The following is a 24808-nucleotide window of genomic DNA, read 5'->3' on the forward strand; positions in this document are numbered from 1 at the left end:
ATCTATCTATCTATCTATCTATCTGTCTGTCTGTCTATCTATCTGTCTATCTATCTATCTGTCTGTCTGTCTCAAGAAAGAAAGGTAGGTAAGAAGGACGGAAGGAAGGAATGACATTATCATGCAGCCTCCAGTAGATGGCGATCTCAGCCCATCATTTCCGTGAAAAAGAAGGCAGAGGAGGACAGCTGAGTTCCCCGGAAGTTAATTTAAATAAATGAAGTAGGGAAACAAAAACAAAAACTCTTTCCCCCTCTCCACCGTCTCTCTCTCTCTCACCTGAAGAGTCGCGTCCTGCTGCTCGACACCTGCAACACTGTTCAGCAAATACGCACGTAAGTTTCTTGTTTTTCTTTCAACTCTTTAAAGAGAAACTAGTTAAACCTGAAACTACAACCGCCAGTCCTCTGAGTCTCTGTCGACATGGTGAAATGTTCCAATATGTAACATTTCAAATGGGAATAATTGCTCCAGAAAATTATTAGGAAACAGTTTTTTTTAATCGATTGATCGATTATTTTGTTCATTTTGTTCATGTAAAAATATCAAACATTCCCACATTCCAGTGAGGATTTTGCTGCTTTTCTTGTAAGTAAACTGAATATCTTTGAGTTTTGCACTATCCGTCGAAAAAAAAAAGAAAGAAATGTAAAGAGCATATTTCCCTGTTTAATGACCTGTATCAATCATTGAGAGAATAATCGACAGATTTATCAGTCAGTTAGTTGCAGCCAGAATACAATATTCAGTCTCAGTTGATCTGGCTAATTTGTAAAAAGTCAGTCAAGTCTTGCCTCTGCATTTACATTAAGCCTCAATTGTGTGTTTAGTATTATAAAAGCAATTTAAAGATGTCAGCTTGGGCCTTGGGGGGGGGGGGGGACTTGGGAGGAATGTAATGGCCAATAGTTCATATTCTGTATCATTTGAGGACTAAATCTAAAAAAATAGGCGTTAAGGTTAGTGAGGCATCGTGTAAGGTGCAATGCTGACAGAGGACTCATCGCCCAAAAATGTGCCTCTATGTTGAGCAACGCATTCATTCCTCGATGCATTTCAATCCGCCCACAGAGAGACAGGTTTTTCCACGACTCAGTTTCATGCTCCATTCAGTATAAAGGTGAGGTCTGAAATTGTTCAGATGGTTTGAGATCATAAGTGTAGTGTTTGATCACTGTAGGACTACTGTAAACGTTTGATCAAATATGAGATTGAAAATGTATTCCTGACCCCGGAAAACAGCAGCTGATATCCCAATCTCTAATGGAGTATGCCCAGTTGTCGTTGAATTTAGGATGTTTACACGTCCATTTTATCTGACTGCTTTGTGGACCAATCATCCATTTATCCATCCAAGTATACATCCAAGTATCCATTTCATCTTAAAAATTATGATTCTAATCAGTCAGATTATGTAACGACGAGACAAACTCCATCTGCTGAAGAACACTGATGGTTAAAAGCTCCAGAAAAAGCAACTACGTCGACCTCGTCGGGAGATTGTTTTGTCAACTAAATTGTAAAATGTTCCACAGTACTGGAGGTACTAACTGAGAAATAAGAAAACAACAAGGCGGAGTTTTGTCACAACTATCTCATAGTATCACATATCAGTATTTTTGTAAACATGTCATTTCATTTCAAACCATTATATCATTATACATCTCCACAGTGTTAATGCAAGTTATTTATCATATAACTCTGACAGTCTGGTTTTTAGAAATAATGTTCCTGTATGTCGTCGGACTGGTAGCTCCCTGGCTGGTCTACCGCTGGTACAAGGAAAGGAAACGAGTGCCCAACAAAGAAGATAAATATGTCTACATCACTGGCTGTGACACTGGGTTTGGTAATCTCCTCGCGAGACACATGGACGCGCTGGGCTTCAATGTAATTGCGGGTTGTTACACTGAGAAGGGCGAGGATGAGCTGAAGAAGTTCGCCTCCGACAGACTCGAGACCTTTCACCTGGATGTCACCGACTCGGAGAGTGTCAGCAAAGCAGCTGCTTTCATCAAGACTCTGGTTGGACAGAAGGGTGAGTGGCTTTGAGGTACTCGTTTTCTTTACTGTCCCATTTAATGTCTGTTTATTATCTCACAGGTATTCTGTTAATCTCAGAGTTAACATTTGTAGGATTTCAGGTGAATCAAGGATATAACACATATTTTCCTCTTACCTGTTTATAACAAATGTTTGTACGAGACGGATTACACCATTGACAACATCATTATGTCTCTGACTCATGCCTGCCATATTGATTATACATTTTAATCTAAATATATTACGGATAATGGCCTTTTGACTACCGTCAATGGCGTTTCACAACTCAATAATAGCTTTTGTTCTTGACAGACTTTGACTCCTCTGTCCCGGTTTAAACCCACTCTTTAAAACGTAATGTTGATTTTTACCTTCATTATCAGACACAGACAGCAGTCTGTAACCTTTGGGCTGAGATCTTGAGTTTTCAGAATGAATTTGAGGTAAAAGGGGGATGAAGTTTCACAGGGGTCATGTGGAACTTCTTGTCTTCTATGATGGTGAAATTAATATTTTAGAGTAATCCACAGAGCTCACAACAAGGTCTGTGGATTGTTATGCCTAACAGGGTCATGATTTCTGCTGTTAAGTTTTTCAAATGTATTTTTTGGGGCTTTGAGCACCACAAGTCGAGTGCCATATAGTCCCAATATATTAGAGAGAAGGCAGACATCTCTATGGCCAATATCTCCAAAAAATACTCTCACCAATTCAATCTAGATTAATAAATAGCACTACAGGTAAGAGGAACAAATATGTATTTATGATTTTAGGGTGAACTGTCCCTTTTTTAACACTCATCTCTTTGTGTTTATTGTATTTTTGTGCTGCTCCAGGCCTGTGGGCCGTCGTGAACAATGCTGGAGTCGCTCTGCCGTCCGGTCCCACTGACTGGCTCACCATAGACGACTACAAGGACATGCTCGCTGTCAACCTATGCGGCGTAATCGACGTGACGCTGAGCGTCCTCCCTCTCATCAAGAAGGCCAGAGGCAGAGTGGTGAACGTCGCCAGTGTGTTCGGGCGAGTCAGCCCGTTCGGCGGGCCGTACTGCGTGTCCAAGTTTGGAGTAGAGTCCTTCAATGACAGTCTGCGGTGAGAGAAGATGCCACCTTTTCATGCTGTAGCCACATTGTTGTTCTCACAAGTGTCTTTGCAACTTACAGCAACTTGCCCTCCTTTCTGTTTCAGTATAAACATGGCAGCATTTGGAGTCAAGGTTGCATGCATCGAGCCAGGCTTCTTCAGAACAAATGTGACTGATGTAGACTTGATGCAAAATAGCCTGAGGAAGCTCTGGGACAGATTACCTCAGAGTCAGAAGGATGAATATGGACCTGGTTACTTGAAAGCATGTGAGTTACTCCACCTTGGTAATAAATCATATTTTTTAAATTATTTATATAGGTCAAGATATCACTGAACAATTCGCATAGATGCGAGGAGATGATTTTGTCGAATGCTGCCCAATAGTGATCTGTGATCTTCTTCATGACATAAATCTCCTTAACTTCTCTCCACTTTTTAAGTATTTGGAGGCCTTTTGATTATTTACTTTTGCCATTCGAGGCAAAATGCTTAATAGATATAAATTATTGTGTTGTACATTTTAAGGGAGGATACCAAGTAGGGCGGTCCTCGACCAAAGAAATTCTTAGTCGACAAACACTGTCAAAGACGGATATTCAGTTCTATAATGAATAAGCAATTTAATTTTAAGCTTCTGAGTAGTAGTTTATAATAGATAGGTATATTTAGTGCCAAATTACACAGCTCTCTTTAAGAAAGGAACTAATTAGAAATAACAGACCTGTAAAATAAAGTGTTTTCCTGTATATAAACATAATATGTCTGAACTGGTTCTCTTTCAGCGATTGAAATGCTGAATCAAAGGTTCAGCATGTTGACAGACAGTAATCTGATGAAGGTGGTCTGCTGCATGGAGCACGCCGTCTCTGCCGTGCATCCTCGTACTCGCTACTCTGCTGGATGGGACGCAAAGTTCTTCTGGTTGCCTGTGTCCTACATGCCAACTTGGGTCATGGATAGACTTTTTCGTAGAAATCTCCCAGAATTAATGCCAATAGTATCTGCAATGTAGCTTCTGTCAAATCAGCTGTGGGAAGAAAATAAATTGGGCTAATTTGCATCACACCTACGTGGCTTTCATTTTTTTTTTACTGTAATAAATGTTTGTGCTTGAAGGAATACACCATTGACAACATCATATAAACATTTTATGTATAATAAGCTTGTTTAGCTCTTATGTCTCTGACTCCAGACATTATCATGTGTGTCGTATTGATTATAAGATCTCATTTAAATATATTCCACATAAAGGCCTTTGACCACAGTCAATGGCCTTTTCTTAAGTTATAAGATTATCTTAATCGGCGTCACGACTCAAACCAACTTCAAGCTTTTCTTCTTGATGGACTTTGACTCCTCTGCCTCTGTTTAAACCCGCTCCTCAAATACATAATGTTGATTTCATTGCGGCATCAAATACAGGGAGCAGTCCGTCACCTTTGGGCTGAGATGTTGTGTTGTCGGAGTGAATTTGAGGTAAAAGGGGAATGCAGTTATCAAAACCAGGTTGTCTCTTACACAACCCAGCGTGTGTGAAATGTTTATCCATGCTGTTCTATCCACTATGGACCTTGACACTGCAGACGCCCAGAGAACAATCGTCACACTCTGACACAACTTGAATGAGAACGGATCTTCGCGTTCAGTTATTCTTCGATGAAGAACTAGCCATGGTAGGTTTGCATTATTATTTTACACAATTTGAATCTGATAATTGGGTTTGATGCTAATTAGGAGCAAACAAACAGAATCGGGATACAAACTGTATTTTTGTTTATTTGTGTGACTTAAAATGTTTTTTTACACAAACCAGCTTATTGAGACAAGATACCATCTGGTGGTTGAGTGAAAAATGTATTGCGTTAAAGGATCAGTTCACCAAAATAAACTAATCTTACCTCTTGTGGTGTTTAGCTATATGCAGATAGGCTTGGTTTAATCTGACTTGGTACAATAGAGGTGAATGGAGTTTTGTTTGTGGAAATACAAAGCTACGCAAACAAAATTCTGTTCATCTCTTATGTGATAATATATCATAGTGGTAGAGGAAGTATTCATCAAATCCTTTACTGAAGTCAAAGTTGTAACCGCAATGCAAAATGCCTTTGTTTTTACTTATTTGTAAAATAATCCACACTGACATTGTGGATAGTCTCTTTTCTCTCATGTAGGCATAGAAAATATAGATACTAGTATCCTGTCTAGTGTATCGGTCCATTACTTCCATGGTCAGATTAACCCACTAGATGGCGCTAGAGCAGACATGAGCTGTGGTTACAAAACATTTATTTAGGACAGTGAATATTTTGATCTCTGAGTTTGAAAGCATTTTCTTATGTGAAAGTGTGTGTGTTCAAGGTAAAATGGGGGGGGGGGTTGAATTGCTCTTTAATGTTTTATGTCTACCTTAGTGATGCATATCCCCCTTAAAATACACATCTCCACTTTCTCCCCTCAGGTGTCGACTGACAATCTGACGACATATTTATTAGAGGTAAATTGATTTATCTCTGTTCACACTTTGTGTATGAATGCTCACTTCAATTTTCACCATTTATAATAACCTTTTAAGGGGAATGTGTAGGATATTTGGAAGGAGAAATGAGGCATTAAATCAAAGCTGTGGATTTTGTGTTTTAGGTAATCCAGTGCCACCTGGCTGTAACCTGTGCTTTACTGATGATCATTCTCGTGGTCATCCGCTGGTTCATCAGAGATTCCCACAAAGTGGATGGCTTCAACCAGAAGCACGTGTTCATCACCGGCTGTGACAGCGGCTTCGGGAATCTGCTGGCCAGGCAGCTGGATGGAAAAGGCCTCCGCGTCGTGGCTGCGTGTCTCACAGAGAAAGGCGCAGCAGATTTGGCAGCGTTGGCCTCCCCCAGACTGAAGACCCTCCTGCTGAATGTTACAGACAGCGCGAGCATCGGGAGGGCGGTGGAGTTTGTGAGCAAAGAGGTCGGAGAGCGAGGTGAGCCGGGCGGACGGCAGCGGGGGGTTCACACAGATAGGGTGCCAGTCAGAGGGAGGCACTGCGAGAGATAAAGGCAACCTGGACCATCCCATCATCAACCCATCCTCCTCCTACTAGATAGGGAGAAAATACTTACCTCATAGTCTTTTTTTTAAAGCCAGGAACACAGTAATGCTTCTCCAAACATTCATTTGAACTACAGTTTTATAAAAAAAATTATTAAAAAAAGGTGAGTGTCAACTTTTTAGAAGCTTTTTAGACTTTATTGTAATTAGTGAACATGTCTGGTCAGTCTCTGTAGTAGTGGACATAACTCCTAAACACAGCATACAGTATGTGTACTACTCTCCATAGTACTGTATGTTATATATCCTGCCGTTTCAACACCGATTAGTGCCATCCACCATAATTTCCTCTTTATAGAAAACGGTATAACTTTTCAGAATCAGATTTTACAAAAAAGTAAGTCTGCTGGTGAAGTTCAAGCCTCTATTCTCTGCAGGTCTCTGGGGTCTGGTGAACAACGCTGGCAGGTCCGTACCCATCGGTCCAACCGAATGGATGAAGTTGGAGGATTTCACAAAGGTTCTGGATGTAAATTTGATTGGAGTTATTGAGGTGACGCTCCAGTTTCTACCTCTGCTGAAAAAGGCCCAGGGCAGGGTGGTAAATGTGGCCAGTGTTCTGGGCAGACTGTCTCTCACTGGTGGAGGATACTGCCTGTCCAAATGGGGAGTGGAAGCCTTCTCCGACAGCCTCAGGTAGTGGGAAGACGACAGATTTATCACACATTCTCTTAGAATAGGAAATACCGTAAGGGTGTTATTAGAAACAAAACAAACCTGCGTGTTCAGCATGCAATCATTCCTTCATTCGTTCACATGCTCATCTCATTGAAAAGCTTTCCAGCTGCACAAAGGAAACGCGTTGTTTTGCTTCTTCTGCCCAGGAGGGACATGCATCACTTCGGCATCAAAGCGAGCATTATCGAGCCTGGCTTCTTCAAAACCGGTGTTACCAGACTGGATCTTATTGAAGCTGACCTGAGGAGGCTGTGGACCCGCCTCCCTCAAGAGGTCAAAGACTCCTATGGAAAGACATACTTTGATGACTGTGAGTGGAAGTGAAGTTGATGACATTCCGCAACAAATAGTTTAAAATGAAAAAGGATGAACGACTCCTCTGCTTTGTTTTTCTCTGTCAGATGTGAAAGCTCAGGGCTTCTCCATGGGCATCTTCTGCAGTGCAGATCTCTCCAAGGTGACCAGGTGTATGGAGCACGCGCTGACAGCTCGCTTCCCACGCACACGTTATGGTGCAGGCTGGGATGCCAAGTTCTTTTGGATTCCTCTGTCGTACCTCCCTTCATTTGTGTCAGACTTTGTTACCAACATGTTTCTTCCTTTGCCGAAGGACCAAAGGAATGTCTAACAGGCAGCTAAACTTAACAGTATGACAGATAGATTTCTGAAAGTGATGAAATAAAATATATTGTGACAAGATTTTCAAAAGAAAAAAGATTCAAGACAAGTGTTACAAAATAGGAAATTTATTAATGTCATGTCTCAGCAGCAGCAATTTGAACCATATGGGCAAGTTGTGAATGATCACACACAGTTTTTATTGGGCTCATTATGATACAAATAAATCATTCTGTAAAGTTATAAAATGACCGTCTACCCCTGCATCCACAGGTCTCGTGTTGCTCCAAACTATTTTGGCCATTGTTCCAATAACATTACTAAAAAAATGATCATTTTGATTCAAATTCATCAGAAGTCAGGGAACATAATGAGTCTGATTAAGTACAATAAGTATGCCTCACACACATTGTTTTTACTGGAGCACATATCTTTGAAAAATGTAATGGCATAACTTAAAATCCAATTATTTTTGTCTTGCTTTTTGCAGCCCTGAAATGAGGTATATAAACATGAAAGATGAAATAAATACATCTTCAGTTTTGTTCAGTGGCAAAACAAATATCACTGCTAGTTCTCTGACAACCTTCAATCATATAAGTACTGTACATTCAGAATGCAGCTCACTTTTGATCTGTGTTATTGTGTTTATGTTGAACTATAGGATCTATTTCAAAGATATTTTCTGACAAAATTTTACTGTTCAAATTTACAAATATACAATTTATTTATCAACATTTCTATCAGCAGCTTCAGTGCAAAGATATACATATTGTACATCAGAATAAAGAAAACATTTACACAAGAATTGGCATAAGAAATGTCAGAAGGCATAGTCACATGAGACTTTTATCTTCATTCTATAGAAATGTATTTCTCTTTCCTAAAACAATTTGCGTTTTTTGTACACAGGCTGCATAAAAAAATAAATTCTGTGCAAAGTGTGTTTCTTTTTTTTTCCGATTCCCGCCTGTGAGAGAGGGGTTATACGTCGCTGTCCTCTTTCACGAGGTTGGCTGTGTCTTTGAAAGTGTCCTCGGTTGGCGAAAAGGTGCTCGGACGACTCGTCTTCTGAGGTTTGGCGGGTGGGACAAACGGAGAGGGCTCGGGGGCAGAAGAGTCCCCAGTGCGTCCTACAGGCTTTTCATCCTTCATCTGTAAAACAATTCAGAGGGTAAACAAGCTGAAAGAACACCTGCACTTTCTGTTTTGTAACTTTATGTCTTAAAAACGTTCTTCATTGAGACTACTGTGTCCAAACTTACCTCTGAATATGAAGGGTTTTCAAATGTGGTGCTTGGCTTTAATTTTTGCTTGAATAAGCTCCACTTTGACTCCTGCAAACAGACACAAACATTGAGGTGATATCACACCTAATATTAGCAATAATAATATTTTAGCTTACATGGTTTTATATGCACATATACTGTATTTGAGAGAGTCACCTGCACAGGTTTGGTGCTGACAGAAGATGTGTTCACAATGCCCACACTCGGATCTCTGCGATACGCCGGGTTTACAAACTTGTTCTCCAACTGTTCACCACTCACATTTACAGTCACCTGTTAAGATTTAGGTTGTCATGTCAGTTTCCTCAGTCGTGATGATTGATCCAATTGGTTTAACTAATGACATTTTCTTTCATTTTGAATGGTTAATAAAATAATCAGGAGGCAGGCACACACACACACACACACACACCCATAAATTCTCTGCAGGTGCTGGATAACAATTATACGCAAAAAAAGACCTGAAAATACCTGCATTGTTGCACATTTTTCTGTTATTGTACATGGACATGACAATGTTTTTCTCCAAGGACCTAAAGAAGCTGTCATGGCCATGTAGAATAAAATAAAAAATGTTCATAATTCGACAATGACAAGGATCTACTGGCCAGAAAACACATCCATACATATTATTCCTATCACTTAATGTACATCTGTAAAATTAAAATTCTGATCTTGAAAACAAAAATACCCATAGCATTATAAATCAAAGCCCTCATTTTCTTAGCTTCAGCAGAAATCCACCATCACAGTTGCCACTTTGAGATGTTCTGCTTACAAACAATATAACCTCTGTGTGATTACACTACAATTAAATACAAAATGAAGTGCATTTTGTTGTATATTGTCCTTAATATCATGATTTTAGAAAGATGTTATTATGGACCATGAGTCAACTGCTGGAAGACTTAGTGTGGTGTTAATGTCATGTGACTCCATGTGGGAAATTAAACAAATCATTCAGTCAATCACTGTTGTACCTGTGTGGCATAAATGACAGCAGGATCACCCGACACTCCAGGAGCTGTTGCGTATAACGGGTTCTCAAATGTGATTGGCGGCCTCCCAGCTTCCATGGCAAAGTTATCGTCCTATGAGGATATTATATTGATAAGATTGCTTTTTACATTCACTAAAACACACCATGAACTGTTTTTAAACCGCTGCTTACACAAGCAGTTCTAGAGGGAGTGCTACAATTAAAGTTGTCAATAAATACCACATGAAGCATTAAGTTGTTAATAAAAGTGCTGATAGTACTACACACTTTCAGGGACTTGGGGAAATATTAACTGCTAATAAGCACCCTTCCAAGACTTACCATCTGCATGGCTGTGTCAATGAATGACACTCCAATGTGTGATGGTCCAAGGTCAACATTATCACCAGAGCGAAACGTGACACCATTCCCTGTGTCACCGGACTTAACCAGGCTGCTGAGGCTGGACAAAAGCAAAACACTTCAATTTGAACTTTGATCTTAATTCTGCGTGCATCAACTTTAGCAGAGTTGTTATTCAGAAGAGAAAAACAGAGCGAGAAAAAAACAGCCACCTTACCTGGGTAGTTTGGGCATGGAGGGGATGAAAGATCCTGTTCGTTTGTAGTTGAGGAAAACCCCGACGGCCAAACCTCCAGTGATGAGGATGATGATAACCGCCAGAAGAACAGCCACGGCTAAAGAAAAGGTATGCATGTTAGACCCCTGCAATAAGGCGTTGATCATAAAAATGCCTACTGTAATAACATTTTGTCGACTAGTCCTTTACAGTTCATGTTCTTTGGCTGACCCATTTGTTTGCTAAACCATTAGAAAAGTTGAACAGTGATCAATTATAGTATTACTTGGCTATTTATTAAGCAAATGTATGCGTTTGTTCAGTAAACATCTTCATCAAATGCTGAGGCAGACTGTTTTTGTTGGCCTGAGTAGCTTTGTGTGAATTCATCACATTTGGCCTTGATCTGCTCCAGTGAAGATTATGAATTAGTCACTGTGCAGCAGCTCCCACATGTCAACCACTGCATGTGTGAAGGACTCCCACAGGTTTTGGTTGGAAGAATTTGTTTGGAGAACTCTTTAAGTTAAAGGAGAAAAGAATTAACTGCCATGAGAATAAATAAATAAAAGCTTATATGGGCGAATTACAGTACCTGTTCCTGCTGGGGCACCCCTTGACTTCCCCATCTCACAATAGCTGCCCACATAACCGTATGGACATCTGCAGAAAGGCATGATAAACAGAATATTCCTACTTGGGAAAACAACACCTTGAAGCATATTTCAAAGAAGTGGAATAGCACAAATATCAGGCATTTCTGGATAAGACTGATGGAGAATTGATCAATCACTGGTGTGAATGGCACCAACAGCTAAACTCACTTGCACTTGGGCAGATCGCCTTCATCAGTATAGCAGGTTCCACCATTCATGCATCTACATGCAGCGGGCATTGCAACGGGTGCCTCAATGGCTGCAGGAGCAAAAGCCAGGCATACACAGAATCAACAATAACAACAACAAAACAGTATCACACCACAGTATCACAGGAACACACAGGAGCAGGCAGGCACATGTGAAGAATGGATTTACGAATGCAAAATGAGATGCAACACAACAGCTAACACAAGAGTGCAGGCAGCAGATGCACTCAGGCGTTTGCTTACCTGCATCACATTCATTGGAGTCAAACTGCACCAGAGAGGACCCTTGAGGGCAGGCGCAGGTGTATCCACCAGGCCGGAGGAGACAGAGGTGACTGCACACATTCTTACAAGGGTTGGGTACTGAAGAGGTAAGAGCCCAAATAATAATACTGTTAGATATTGCTCAGAGCAGAGATTATATAATTGAATTGAATTTTCATTCAGATTTTAAGACATGTGTCGGCCCGGACACACATGGAAGAAAAACTTGTTTGTCTCAATAAAGCTTTCCTTGTTACATAAAGATACAATATATATATATATATATATATAGATATATATATATATATATAAAATTTCAAAACATAACTGTTGATTGCCATCCTCTCTTCTCTTCTAAAAAAAAAAGCAGTCAACATGTTTTTTTGTATTCATAATTCTTCATTTTTACAATGTGACGTACTGAGAACCTTTTTTTCCATGCGTCTTACAAGCCTTTTTGCAGGTCACTACATTCTCTGAGTGTTAAGGAAATAATCCAACAGGCGTTACTGTAAACATTCTCTCTTTATATGAATCCCTCTGACCTGACTGGTTGTGTCGTTGCTCCTGGTAAATGCGGACTTGAGTCAGCCAGGGGTTGATGGTTAGAACTTTGACTTTATGGCCTTTCCCAAACTTGTTAGTCTTCCACACTTCACCTTTCTCTTTTGTCGTCCAGTACACATGCCCCTCAAACACATCCAGACTGTAAGGGTGGCCAATGTCTGAAATGGAGAAAACACAATACTTTAAATCGCCTCCACTATTATTTAAATAAAATACTTGATAAAACACCATAAACTGTTTTGTTTTTCTGCAGACTGGCTGTCAGTGTTCTGACCTCCTGATATGACGATCTTCCGTTCTGTGCCATCGGGCTTCATGGACTCAATTATGTTTTCTTTGGAGTCACACCAGTAGATCCTGTTTCCATTCAGACAGTCCTGAGCCAGCCCAGTAGGCCAGCCCAGGTCCTCCTCCTTCACCAGCACCTCTCTGTGCTGACCGTCCATCCACGCTGATTCTATTCTGGGTTTCCTGCCCCAGTCTGTCCAGTACATCATCCTGTCAACACAGAAATAATCAGAGACAAAACATTATTTTTGGTCTGGATACAAATCCTCCTCAGACTGTACAAAGGAATTAGGGATGCAAACATAGTATTTTTCTTGCTTCATACCCAAGTGATGGATTGACAATAATAGCAGCTGGCTGGTCCAGGTCTGCGTGGATCAACCACTTCCTGTACCGCCCATCTAGCTTGGCCACTTCAATTCGATTGGTTCCTGAATCTGTCCAGTAAATGTGCCTGTAAGGTGACAAATACATACTGAGCAACTGTACAACAATTAGAGCAACCTCTGCAATGGTTAAGTCATAATGTTGGTGAATTACCTGCCAACCCAGTCCACGGCGATGCCGTCAGGATTAGCGATGTATCTCAGGTTCAGATTCTCCTCTTTCACTGGGTTGTTGCCGTAATCGTTAAATGTGGTCATGTAGGCGCGTTTGATGGAGCCGAACTGAGATCCCCGACCCAGAACTGTCCAGTACACAACACCTACAGATACACCAGGGGATAAAGGTTACCCAAACTTTTATATTCACTGCAGCCAACAACAAAAACATTAAAAGGTTTACAGTAGAAGTCTTACTGAGTCCTTGGCCCTCTGGATCCCATAGGTAGTCCAAGGCTTGGATGTGCTCAGCGTTGTCCACATAGTCTGAATACTGCTGAGAGGACAGGTTGAAACGACGGATGCGGACGTTGTCTGGCAACAGCAGCACCGGTGGGTTTCCTGTACAGAAATTAACACACTAATAAAAGAGAACATTTGTAAAGAATGTTCTTCTACGTGTGAATGCCGAGCTCTTACCCTGGGCAGCACACTCTGTCCCGTGCGGCTCACCAAAAGAGAGAAAACCTTCAGCGCAAAAACACTCGTAGCTGCCCTTTGTGTTCTTGCACTCTTGAGGACACGTGTCGTACACCTCACACTCATTCACATCTGTATCCAAAAGCAAAGGAGATTAAAAAAGAGAAAAACTAAAATAAACTGAATGTAGAAAACTACTTCTGTGTCAGTGTTTAAATCAATTAAGTAAATGACTAATTGATGTGACGTTTACCTTCACAAGTGTGTTTTTCTGTCATTCTGGGCTTAAAGCCGTGCCTGCACGAACAGAGGATGCCTCCCTGCGTCAGGTCAGTACAGTTGTGTTCACAGATGTTGTCACTGCACGTGTGCCCGCTGCCATGGTCTGACAGGAGCAAATACAAAAGTTAGTGTTTGCAGGCACCAGAGTCCCTTTAGAAAATCTTTCATTGTACTGCAGCAGGTTTGGACAGTCGTAGTCCTGGTTTTGGTTCTCCCGTGCGATTTAGCCTGCTTTTGGAGAAATCCGACCCAGTGGCACCGATGACAAGCATTAAGAATGACCATATAGAAATAATCAATCTTCTCACTGGTGGTCTCGTTTAGTTATGTAGGTTGTATAGAGGAATCAGTATTAAAGAGAGACTGTGTAATAACCAGTTAAATGTTGCTTACAGTAACTTTAACTGAGCTAACTAAGCTGATGTAAACTTCTTTCCAGGCATATAAAAATGCTAATCCAGCATTTTAATGGTATCTTATCTCCCAAATAAAAATGTAAAATTTAGCTTAAACAGTTTTAGAAATTCTATTCATCATAATTTTGGTAAACCTGCAAGTTTAGAATGATATTTTTCACATTACAATTCATCATCATTACTAATATGCTCTTTTTTAATGTACTCACGGCAGCCCAGCTCATCAGACTGGTCTCCACAGTCATCATAATCATCACAGGCATACTGCAGAGGGATGCATTGTCCGTTACTGCATTTGTACTCATCATCTGAACAGGGTCCATGAGTGGGACTTTGGCCTAGATATAAAGAAACATATCGACTCAAGAGATGCTGTAGATGCATGTTCAACAAAAAAACAACAACACACGACATCCGATTGAGAATATAAACGAGACCATCAGCTACAAACTATTAAACTCACAGTTTTCCTGTTTCTCATCAGAGCCATCACCACAGTCATCGACAGAGTTACACAGCTCGTGGCTGTAGATGCAGCGGTTGTTGTCACAGCGGAAACGGAACGGAGCCTCACACTGGATTTCCACTGTGGACGAACAGAATGTCTCAAGAAAACCTCATAGGAAGAATTCAACACATTCACTTAAAAAATAGTGAGCCAATATTGAGTTTGACAGCTTTGGTTTTGTGTGTGCTTCACTTCTGACTGTTTTATGTTACTTCTTACAGCAGAGGTGAAGCTCCTCGTCCGAATCATCTCCACAGTCATTGTCTCCGTCACATTTCCAATGAGGCTGGACGCATACGTGGTTCTTGCACTCAAACAGGAATGGGGGGCAGTATGTGCCATTGGGATAGCGGGTCGCTGCAAGTCAGGAATGCAAAAAACAAAAAAAACAATGATTAACTAATTGTCATCAAAGAGTGCACAGCAAAAACATTCAATGCAGGACACTTACGACAAGACGTCTCATCTGTGAAGTCCAGACAGTCGGCGTTGCCATCGCATTTGAAGCGCTCAGCGATACAGTGTCCACTGCCACACTGGAAGTATCCGGGATGACAAGTCCGCAACTCTGCAACACAGTCAAAGCAGCACACATTGAAGCATTACTTCACATAGAAATATGCACCACTCACGGAAAGGGGAGCACTAGTCATGACAACAGTAAATACACACTGAGCATGTTGAATAAAAGTCTCACAACACCTAAAATCCCCACATGTTTCTATATTCCTACATGGGAAATGCTCTACTAGAATAACTTCTAGATATGTGATGCTCAGTTATCTGTCTTACTCTGTGTTCTACCAGCACTGGAAGGAAGAAATCCCTCAGTTGTAGCAATGAATAAACTATTATTGAATACTTCACTATTGGCGGTCCTGTCTGTTTGTGCTTCAAAAGGTGAAGTTTTAGTGCTTCTTTGTTTAGTGCAGCCCTCCGTTACTCACAAACAGCCAGCCAACAAAGAGCCTCCACTTACCACAGTCCCTTTCATCAGAGTTGTCCTCACAGTCGTTGTCATGGTCACAGACCCAACGGTCGGGAATGCAGCGCAGATTTTCACAACGAAACTCGCTCTCTGTGCACGAGCGTGGAGCTGAGGGAAAACGGGAAAAACAGAAAGTGTGGAATCAATCACGTGCAGACTTAATTTAGTTTTTTAAATTATATTTCCTCTCCACAGACACACAGTCTGTTATTTTTCTATAAATTATGACAAAAAAACACCTTGACACACTCACACAAGCAGCACATGTGCAGCCGTTACTCTGCAGTGAGCTCATGGGTTCACTGGAGACAAACTCTCCTGGCATCAGCAGCACAGCAACAAGGGGAGCGGCACCGCCGTGATTTAACCCCAGTCACTGTTGCTCCTTTGAGAAGCTACATTATCTCTATTAACTTGCATGTTCTCAGACATGTTTAAATTCTCCAGGGCAAAGGGTGACGGACTCCTTCACTCCCTCTCTCTCACACGCTGAGGACAGCCTGTTTCTCTTGCAGCTGATAAGACTACCTCTCTCCGCACTCAAGCAGAAGTGTCGAGCCTCTCACAAAACCTCCCTGCTGTCAGATAAAAAATGATAGCAGGACTATTCTTTAAAATCAACACTCTTTTTTCATTTGGACTAAACCTACTTAAAAGACACTTAAGTGACATCAATGAACCTAGTTGTTTTACTGTTCACACCCTCGTCAGTACTCAAATGCAACTTAATGGTGTAACTTTATCAGTGACAGTGAGCAGCACTCACTGCAGCTGCGTTCATCGGAGTTGTCCCCGCAGTCGTCCTCCCCGTCACAACTCCATCTCAGCGGGATGCAGCGGTGGTTGTCACAGCGGAAGTCTCCGTTAGGATTACAGGTCACTTCATCTGGGAAAGGAGCAGGTACATGAAACTGATCATCGTTTAGCATAACCTTTCTCCTCGCTCTGCCAAAGAGCCAAAAGAACGGTCTTTTATGTGACCATTTGTTTCCACTTCAAGAGCCCCTTTAGGTTATATTTTATGCATTTGTATTTCGGGGAGGAGGATGAGATTTGATTTTATAAACTCAAACAGGTATATGCAGCTAGTACTGAAGATATTAAGCCCAGGTATAACACTATGCTACATGGAAATATTTGAAAGAAACAATACAATTAGGAGCATACAATGTAATTGCCTCATTTAAATATGTGTGATGCACTGGCTCAGTCTTTTAGGTAGTATAAATTTGTGCAAGATTTATTTATATGGCACATTTCATACCCACGCAAAAACACAATATGCTTCAAACAAGTCAAAAATAACTGGTTTTTAGACGACACAAAGATTTAAAAATAACCAAATTTAGATGTTCTGGAAAACGACAGTGGTAGGGGATGAATCAAATGTACAAACTGTCAGTTTATTAGGTGCACGTTTTGAATTATACTGTGTGAAACATGTTTCAAATATTATATCTACCGTCATTGCTTTCAAACCCGGTGAACAAAATATTAGGAACACCTCTCAGTATGACATATTGCAGTTCAGGATCACTACAATCTTGAAAAGATGATGCTCCAGTAGATCATCTTATAAATAAGAGCAGCACATTATGACTGAAAATGTTTAGGCTATTGAGTCATGATGAAAATGTCAGTTTGAAATGAAAGGCATCTTGTTTTTTAATTAAACTGTAATAGTCACAGAGGGAGAAGAGCAGCGTTCCGAAGACAGATGGGTGAACTCTATCCATGCTAGTGTGTGTCGGTAGAGGATAAGACTGCAGGAGATGAGAAGCACAGACGGGAGAGGAGTGGAGGAGAGCTGGTCTGAGCCGTCTCTAACACACAAATACTGGGGGTCAAAGATAGCACCGCGTTAGCTAGTCCTGCCCTCCTAGCCCTCCACCTGGCCCATCTGCTACATTCTTACAGGAAGATTAGCACTGATCTCCCGTCCTGCGCTGGCATGGCACTAATGGAGTCAGGGCCTCCGATAAGAGACGGGAGGGCCGCGGCAAGGGTGTTTGAATCGTAGCAAAGTACAAAGAGACTCGTGTGAACCCTGCCCCCACGCAAGGACAGAGCAACAACACACACACACACACACACACACACACACACACACATATGTAGACCCATACCACTGGACAGCTCATAAATCTGTGGTGCTCTTAGGGAGAAGCAAATGGTGGGGGAGGGTGAGTGGTGAGACCCTCTCCATCAGCACCTCCCACTACCTCACTGTGTACTGTTCCACAGGAGGCTGAGGTGTTGGCTAATTGCCCCTCACTCAGTAAATGTGATAAATAATAAATAATAAACTGAAGCTTTAACATAAGGTTTTTGGGCATATTCAATACTTATAACAAACAGTCTTCAAATCAGCGCCATGATGTAAACAGGACCTCAGTTCTGTCTCAAGGATGGTCGTCACAGACTCACCACAGCCCTGCTCATCACTGTGGTCTCTGCAGTCGTTGTTGCCATTGCAAACAGACCACAGTGGCACACAGCGGTAGTTGGTCTTGCAGTCAAACTCGGTGTGGTTGTCACATCGATGTTCTGGTCCCACTGTGGAAAAAAAACACCACAGTTATCAAGTAAAGGAGACAAAGACTGGTGCACTTTTTTGAACATCAAGTTTAAAAAAACGTTCTACGCTGATGCAACTCAGATTCAGATTGAGTCCTTGTAAAGAAAGACCCATGAGTAGTAAAAAAAAAAAAAAAAAGGTAGAAGAAACTGTGTATTACTTACTGCACTCCTCCAACGGTTCATCAGAGTTGTCACCACAATCATCATCAACATCACATTTCCAGCTCTGGGGAATGCAGCGTCCATTTCGGCACTTGAACTGTCCAGGGCGGCAAGTCCTGGTGGAGCAGTGGGCAGGCTCCTCGTCAGACTGATCCCCACAATCGTCCTCGCCGTCACACTGCCATGACTCGGGTATGCACCGCTTATTTGCACACTGCCACTGGTGGGTTTCACACTGGTGTGTAGCTAGTGGAAAGACAAGTCCATCAATTGACCCAAACAAGTTTTTACATGAAGTCCTGAGAAACAGCGACTACCGGTGAGGCTTAAAGAAAACATGACATTTTGGAGAAATGAATAATTGCTCTTAAAATGAGTAGGTTAAGAGAACACAACCCACCACACAGCACAGGGTCTTCATCTGAGCCATCGTGACAGTCCTGGTTGCTGTTACACAGAAAGTGTGTACTAGTGCAGTTTCCATCGTTGCACTGAAACTGGCCGAGCCTGCAGTGACGAGCCGGGCAAGTGGAAGGCTCGTCTGAGCCGTCTCTGCAGTCCCTCTGACCATCACATTTCCACCAGATAGGAATACATCTGCAGAGGTAGGGCAAACTCTGTAACTCCAAAACTGATTATATCAAATACATAACTACTTATAACTCTATGAAAGGCTGCAAAAATGTCAGTGGTTGTAAAAAGTAAACTTGTAAGTATTAACGTCGATAAATCCCTAATTCGGTATTACTACATCATTTTTATACACAGCTATAATTATATTATATTTTGATGGATTATATTATGAAAACAAACAGCAGGGAGCGCTGTTTTCCATTGCAAAGAGAGCAAACAGAGCTTTACTGTATATTTCCTTTTGAAATTACAGATGATGAATGGAGCAAGGTAACAGTCTATGTAAATATTGCTACCAGGATTTTCTTCTTATTCAGTAAAGGAAAAGAGAATAAAATACACAAGGTAGTGCCAGGATGAAAGTAGCACAAGCCTTTTTGTGATAAAAGCGTAACTTTAAGAAATCTGGTCTCAAGTTTGAGCTTTAATACTAACAAAACTCCTGCCATGAGATAGCAACAAATTTCAATAGTGGTTTAATTTGGATAGTGCCAATAATGTATTACGGTCAGTTCAACAACGTTATACTGATATTTAAAATGCTGTACATCAAATAAAAAGATCACAAGCTATACCACAAGAAGAAAATTTGACAAACCGTTCATTGTTAGCACATCTGTACTGGGTGCTGCTGCACATGGGAAGGCATCGGGTCACACCTCCAATTTGGACAGTCAGGAAATGGTCGGGGCACTCACAGGTGTGGTCCCGCCCCGCATGACGGATCAGGCAAAGGTGAGAGCAGCCTCCATTGTTCACAGCACAAGGATTGTTTACTGTCAGAGGAAGAGCCACAGTCGGTCAAATAATCTCAATTCACCACAGCTTGGCAAATAGAGGCCAGGTATTGTTCTGCTGGTGGTCAATGCCCTGTATTTAAATCAACTTAAGGAGGACGTGTCGAGATAATAAACAACTAAAAGCTCTTGAACACAAGACTCTGAAGTTTTGACTCACCAATAGGCTGTCTGTAAGGATGACACACGTGGATGTCAAACGGTCTGTGAGTGGTGTTAACCAGGGCCTGTCGCCCAGAGCCGTCGTATTTGTTGCCTTTTTCCACTGAGCGTGTGTTCCAGTCAGTCCAGTACACAAAGTCCTCGAACACAGTCAGGGCAAACGGGTGAGACAAAACTCCATCATACACTGTGTGTCTGTGTTGACCATCCAAGTCTGAGTATCTGACAAAAGAAATAAAAGAGTTACAAGTCTCACTGCAATTACTGTGGGCAAGAAACAGTGTGATGACTTTCTGACAAAATGTACCTACTCTATGTAACTGAGGTGAGCGTCAGACCAGTAGAGCATGTCATTAGTGTAGTCGATCGTGATCCCGTTGGGCCACTCTATCTTGGTGGTGATGATAGCTGCTTTGTTGGTTCCATCCATTCCAACACGACCTATAAAGGCTTTGTCTCCCCAGTCCGTCCAGTATACAAATCTAACAGGTAGCCAAGAGAAGGACTTTAGATGACATCTACATATATCTGAAGAAGAGTACATTTATACTTCCAAACAAAAGCTTTTCAATCATTTTACTTCGAATGAGAAAGGGCCAGATTGATACAGTGTTTTTTAGAAACTGATAGATCATGAATAATATTTTTGATCACTTTCTGACAAGGAAATTTGGTAAGATAAAAGCAGGCTAATATGACAGTGGCAATAACATGAAAACATTTTAAACAGTTGCCGTAAACAATGTATTAATGAATCCTTACTTAAATAAACTGTTTCAAAGATTCTGTCCATTCTGCCTGTATTACCCTAAAATAAGTAAAAAACTAAAGGAAAGCGGTATACCAGTAAAAAATAACGATAATAAAATGTAGTCAAGACAAAGAAAGATCAAATATGCATAATTATTCTGCCTTTAAAACATTTAGTTATGCAATTTACTGCACTGCAATTTCTTTGAGACAACCCATCAGAAGCTCCAACATATTGTGATGAGCAAGAATAGCAGCCCAGCCAATAATATTGCCCTGCTGATATATTGGTCGGGCTCAATCATGAGACTTAATTCCTCCTTGCCCCCGACTCACCCATATTTGGGATGCAACACAATGGCTCTGGGGTTTTCAAAGCAGTAGGTGTTGTTGTCATCAACGCAGTGTTCAGCCAGCTTCTTCACGAATCGACCGTCCAGTTCAGACACTTTGAGACAGTCCAAGAAGCTGTCCACCCAGTAGAGTTTTCTGGCTATCCAGTCAACTGCGAGGCCCTCCCCATGCAGAACTCCATTGACCACCACCTCTCTGTTACTGCCAGTGAAGGACATCCTCTCAATCACTCTGCGGCTCACATCAATCCAGTAAAGACGCCTTTCGACTCGGTCAAAGTCCAAGGCCACCACACTGGTCAGGCCCTGCAGGATCAGAGAGTAGGCCTGTCCGTCCGTTGACAGGTTCCTAAGGTAATAGCGGTTGCTGAAGATGAGGTAGGGCGAGATGTCACTGTTCTGACGGCAGCTGTGGCCGTCCGGCTCTCGGAGGAATCCTGGGGCACACTTGCACATGTAGGAGCCGACGGTGTTCTCACAGACCTGGCTGCACACGCTCGGTGTCTCTGTACACTCATTGATGTCGTCGCACGTTTTGCTGTCAGACATGAGGCGGTAGCCGGAGCGACAGGTGCAGATGAAGCTGGTGGCTGTGTCGGTGCAACTGTGATCACAGTGATGGATGGACGGTTCCGTGCATTCATTGACACCTGCATACAGAAGAAGCACAATCAACTAAATTACTGAAAAAGTTGTCGGCAAAGAAAACTATTTTGTCCAGTCTAATCTAACCAATGAGAAAGAAAAACATATATGAAATATATAAATCAAAAATATAAATAAAAATCACAGTATTTTAATTTGATTCTAATCCCAAGTCTGTGTACTGATAATGCTATCTACAGAAGAAATAGAATATCCTTAGTCATTTGCTATACATTATCTAAATGCAACATTTGTATTTGCCAATTTGTATAAGCACAATTGTCCTATAATTTGGTTGTTGACTATTTGTGGTTGTATTTCTCTGTTTCCCCACATCGCCTCCAGCACTTCTCCCCTGGAGGCAAACACTGAAAAAACTGAAAGGTTAAAAACATTTTATTGATGGCAGAATTTCTTGTCACTCACCGCATCCCTTCTCATCGCTGTTGTCAGAGCAGTCATCGCTCCTGTCGCACACCTGCCTCAGGGGGATACAGTGTCCGTTGTCACATCTGAACTCTCCGGGGGGGCAGGTGGGTGCTGGCGTGTGGCACATGTGCTCCAGCTCATCGGACTCATCCCCACAGTCATTGTCGCCGTCGCAGACAAAGTCATGAGACACGCAGCGGCCGTTCTGGCAGGTGAACTGGTGTTGCTGACACGGCTGGTAGGTGCAGCTCTGCTCGTCACTGCTGTCTCCGCAGTCATTACGGCGATCACACCTGATTTTAGATGACAGGCCGCAAAGGATGAACTTAAATTGCCAGACAGACCGATGATGTAATTAATGATTTTTCAAAAGAGTTTATTTTTCTAACCTGTAGGAGTTGCGTATGCAGAGGCCATTGCTACAGCTGAACTCGTTGATGCCACAGGATCGGCGTGAACAGTTTTGATGTTCATCTAATGCATCTGCACAGTCTGCGTCTCCATCACACACCCAGTCACGTGGGATACATTTCCGCTGAGGTGGTTGGTTGTTCACACAGGTAAACTCTGCACTTGAACATGTGCGATTGCCTGGAATGAAAAAAGAAAAAAATCAGGCAGGGGGATTTACAAGAAGCACAATAATGATAAGTCGACTTTCTTTACTCGATTCATCTCGGTCTTTAGTCGATGACTTAGTTCCGAGAAAAGTATGAACACATCCCTGGAATACACAAAACTTTAAGTGGTGCTTTTGTGTGATTCTTTGTGGATAAGCACAAAGAAAGTCCACAGATCTGTCGATTAAATCAACTAACAGATTTGTGTTAGTCGACGAAGAATTTCTTTGCTTGAGGACAGCCCTAGTGACGACCCAATGTCAACCTGCATTTTTGCCAATCCAAACATTCCAAACTGTATTTCAAAACAAGCAGCCATGACTTCAAATTCTTTATCCATCTAATGAGATTGATCCACATTGTTTGAAGTGAGTCTCCTACAGAGGCTCAGGCAGTGCTGAAGTCGTTAGCTTCAGGCATGTTATTGTTGGAGCACACATTGGTGAGACATAAGAGTCTTGAGCCACCCTGAGCCAGGAAGCCAGAGAAAAGAGACATGCACAATGTAACGAGTGAGGCAGGAGAAATCAGGAATGTCAACTCCTTAGATTGGAGACCTTCTACAGGAGACTAAGATGCCGGGGCACTGACTGCCAGTGTCTCCCATACAACACTCCCACCGTGGTGTGTATCCTAATCCATCAGCATCCTGAATAACGAGAGGATGAGGGAGGCAGGATGGGGGCAAAGTGGAGAAGAGATGGGGAACAAGAGGACAGGCTACAAAGGGGAGGAGATGAAGAAGTAGGAAGCTGCAGAAAAGGATGAGGACAAAGAGAAAGGAAGAAGTGGAAGGAGAGAAAGCGTAAGTGGTAATGAAAGGATGCATACCACAGTCATGCCTCTGGTCTTCGTCACTCATGTCGCCACAGTCATTGTCCCCATCACAGATCCAGGACGAGGCAATGCACCTGCCATCATCACAGCGAAACTGATCTGTGTTGCAGGTTCTGACCAGTGTGGCTGCAGAGACAATTCATATAACATTAAACTGTAGATAACGCCGCACAATATTGTGTTTCAATGTATTCTGCCAAATTATTAACCCTTTTTTTAATTTTTGTGATTTCTAATTAGCTCAGGTACTTCCCCCACTGCTTTTACGCAAGGCACAATACAACACTGGCAAAGCTTTCAACAATAGTCATGGCAACTCTACATTCCCATGCATGGTGAGCTATCTAAACAAAAGCCAAATTGAGGCTCTGTAACCCCTGGTGGACAAAGGGAGGGGGAGGTGCTGTTTGTCAGAGGACACTGAGGGGCGTCACCACAGAGGAATGCGGCACACAATAGGAGGCCTGGTTGACCACATCATCAACAAAGAAATACACCACTGACTCGCACTCTCCGCTATATCACTCACAGCACTCTCTCACACCAGCACACAGATGCAGATTGGCGGACGGACACACAATAACCAAGCAGCTGATAATGGGGATGGCGGCAGACACACAAAAGCCAACAGGCCCACTTTGGGGGTGAGAGCGATGTGCGACACTCACTGCAGGAGAGGGGTTCATCAGAGCCGTCAGCGCAGTCAGCCCCTCCATCACAGTACCAGTGGGCGGGGATGCAGCGACCGCTGGAGCAACGGAACTCGCTCTGGGAACATGTGGATGCCGCTATGTAGAGGACGTGGATATTCATGAAATCACTTGGAGGACTTGTCAGTGTGGGAATCTTAATATGCTGATGAGTCGGGGTGGGGTGAAGAGTGATCTGTTTCTAACTCTTTTATATCATCTTTCTCGCAACTTTAGGTAGATTAAAATCCTGTTTTACTCAGACTGAGCAGATACATTATTTGCAACATCATACTCAAAATGATACTGAAAGATTTCTATTTCAGCAGTTTGTGGAAGTGTTTTTCAATTCTAACTGAATTGTTTTCTGTAAAACTCTTTCAGTTTAGTAAAGGTGATTGTGAGGGGGTCTATGATCAATGCCATTTATTGAACCTATTGTATAAGGCCGTTTCCAAAATCCCTCCCTATTTACTACCTAGTGCATTATATTTACTTTCAGCTATTTTGTCTAAGTGTGACATTTATGCACTCAAACACAATGGAACAGAAAAATAGCATAGCATAGCATAGCAG

At 42.0% G+C, this 24808-nt stretch overlaps 3 protein-coding genes across 7 annotated transcripts in view; 2 read left to right on the forward strand and 1 right to left on the reverse strand.

The window, feature by feature from the left end:
- The first annotated feature begins 231 nt into the window (after positions 1 to 231).
- On the forward strand, positions 232 to 4197 carry dhrs9 (dehydrogenase/reductase (SDR family) member 9). 4 transcript variants are annotated; one of them, XM_031858521.1, is made up of 5 exons: positions 232 to 335; positions 1709 to 2038; positions 2880 to 3138; positions 3235 to 3398; positions 3915 to 4197. In XM_031858521.1, the coding sequence occupies exons 2-5, from the start codon at positions 1726 to 1728 to the stop codon at positions 4142 to 4144; spliced, it is 966 nt and encodes a 321-aa protein (XP_031714381.1). In that variant the 5' UTR covers positions 232 to 335; positions 1709 to 1725; the 3' UTR covers positions 4145 to 4197. The 4 variants fall into 4 exon arrangements, with proteins under 4 accessions (XP_031714381.1, XP_031714383.1, XP_031714384.1 ...); XM_031858523.1 differs by having other exon boundaries at positions 1721 to 2038; XM_031858524.1 differs by having other exon boundaries at positions 1754 to 2038.
- Positions 4198 to 4443: 246 nt separating this feature from the next.
- On the forward strand, positions 4444 to 8471 carry rdh1 (retinol dehydrogenase 1). Its single transcript, XM_031858344.1, has 6 exons — positions 4444 to 4805; positions 5591 to 5626; positions 5773 to 6103; positions 6609 to 6867; positions 7056 to 7219; positions 7311 to 8471. The coding sequence occupies exons 1-6, from the start codon at positions 4755 to 4757 to the stop codon at positions 7535 to 7537; spliced, it is 1068 nt and encodes a 355-aa protein (XP_031714204.1). The 5' UTR covers positions 4444 to 4754; the 3' UTR covers positions 7538 to 8471.
- Positions 7622 to 24808, reverse strand: part of lrp2a (low density lipoprotein receptor-related protein 2a) — a 44873-nt gene continuing 27686 nt past the window's right edge. Inside the window, exons 47-79 of one of the 2 annotated variants that reach the window (XM_031858342.1) lie at positions 24212 to 24331; positions 23538 to 23669; positions 22476 to 22677; positions 22084 to 22379; positions 20996 to 21662; positions 20221 to 20391; positions 19908 to 20131; positions 19549 to 19726; positions 18718 to 18914; positions 18318 to 18563; positions 18003 to 18131; positions 16342 to 16461; positions 15567 to 15683; positions 15039 to 15155; positions 14807 to 14944; positions 14543 to 14665; positions 14289 to 14417; positions 13635 to 13766; positions 13382 to 13513; positions 13160 to 13303; positions 12900 to 13065; positions 12685 to 12813; positions 12346 to 12569; positions 12050 to 12229; positions 11484 to 11603; positions 11200 to 11290; positions 10971 to 11038; positions 10376 to 10493; positions 10138 to 10258; positions 9797 to 9907; positions 8973 to 9089; positions 8793 to 8864; positions 7622 to 8682 (exon numbers count right to left, since the gene is read on the reverse strand). In XM_031858342.1, the coding sequence (XP_031714202.1) occupies positions 8512 to 8682; positions 8793 to 8864; positions 8973 to 9089; positions 9797 to 9907; positions 10138 to 10258; positions 10376 to 10493; positions 10971 to 11038; positions 11200 to 11290; positions 11484 to 11603; positions 12050 to 12229; positions 12346 to 12569; positions 12685 to 12813; positions 12900 to 13065; positions 13160 to 13303; positions 13382 to 13513; positions 13635 to 13766; positions 14289 to 14417; positions 14543 to 14665; positions 14807 to 14944; positions 15039 to 15155; positions 15567 to 15683; positions 16342 to 16461; positions 18003 to 18131; positions 18318 to 18563; positions 18718 to 18914; positions 19549 to 19726; positions 19908 to 20131; positions 20221 to 20391; positions 20996 to 21662; positions 22084 to 22379; positions 22476 to 22677; positions 23538 to 23669; positions 24212 to 24331 (5402 nt within the window). In that variant the 3' untranslated portion in view covers positions 7622 to 8511. Of the gene's footprint in view, positions 8683 to 8792; positions 8865 to 8972; positions 9090 to 9796; positions 9908 to 10137; positions 10259 to 10375; positions 10494 to 10970; positions 11039 to 11199; positions 11291 to 11483; positions 11604 to 12049; positions 12230 to 12345; positions 12570 to 12684; positions 12814 to 12899; positions 13066 to 13159; positions 13304 to 13381; positions 13514 to 13634; positions 13767 to 14288; positions 14418 to 14542; positions 14666 to 14806; positions 14945 to 15038; positions 15156 to 15566; positions 15684 to 16341; positions 16462 to 18002; positions 18132 to 18317; positions 18564 to 18717; positions 18915 to 19548; positions 19727 to 19907; positions 20132 to 20220; positions 20392 to 20995; positions 21663 to 22083; positions 22380 to 22475; positions 22678 to 23537; positions 23670 to 24211; positions 24332 to 24808 lie in introns of those variants that run through there. The other variant, XM_031858343.1, reaches the window with a different exon arrangement.

The sequence above is a fragment of the Anarrhichthys ocellatus genome, unplaced genomic scaffold, assembly GCF_004355925.1.
Source record: "Anarrhichthys ocellatus isolate YVR2014 unplaced genomic scaffold, GSC_Weel_1.0 scaffold20, whole genome shotgun sequence".
In the NCBI taxonomy this organism is placed as follows: domain Eukaryota; kingdom Metazoa; phylum Chordata; class Actinopteri; order Perciformes; family Anarhichadidae; genus Anarrhichthys; species Anarrhichthys ocellatus.

Excerpts from the sequence above, each read along its gene's own strand:
- dhrs9 (XM_031858520.1), top strand. The coding sequence starts at position 1,678 with ATGCAAGTTATTTATCATATAACTCTGACAGTCTGGTTTTTAGAAATA. Across the intron at positions 3,139-3,234 it reads TCCTTCAATGACAGTCTGCG|TATAAACATGGCAGCATTTG; the intron begins GTGAGAGAAGAT and ends TTTCTGTTTCAG. Across the intron at positions 3,399-3,914 it reads ACCTGGTTACTTGAAAGCAT|CGATTGAAATGCTGAATCAA; the intron begins GTGAGTTACTCC and ends GTTCTCTTTCAG.
- rdh1 (XM_031858344.1), top strand. The coding sequence starts at position 4,755 with ATGAGAACGGATCTTCGCGTTCAGTTATTCTTCGATGAAGAACTAGCC. Across the intron at positions 4,806-5,590 it reads TCGATGAAGAACTAGCCATG|GTGTCGACTGACAATCTGAC; the intron begins GTAGGTTTGCAT and ends TTCTCCCCTCAG. Across the intron at positions 7,220-7,310 it reads AAAGACATACTTTGATGACT|ATGTGAAAGCTCAGGGCTTC; the intron begins GTGAGTGGAAGT and ends TTTCTCTGTCAG.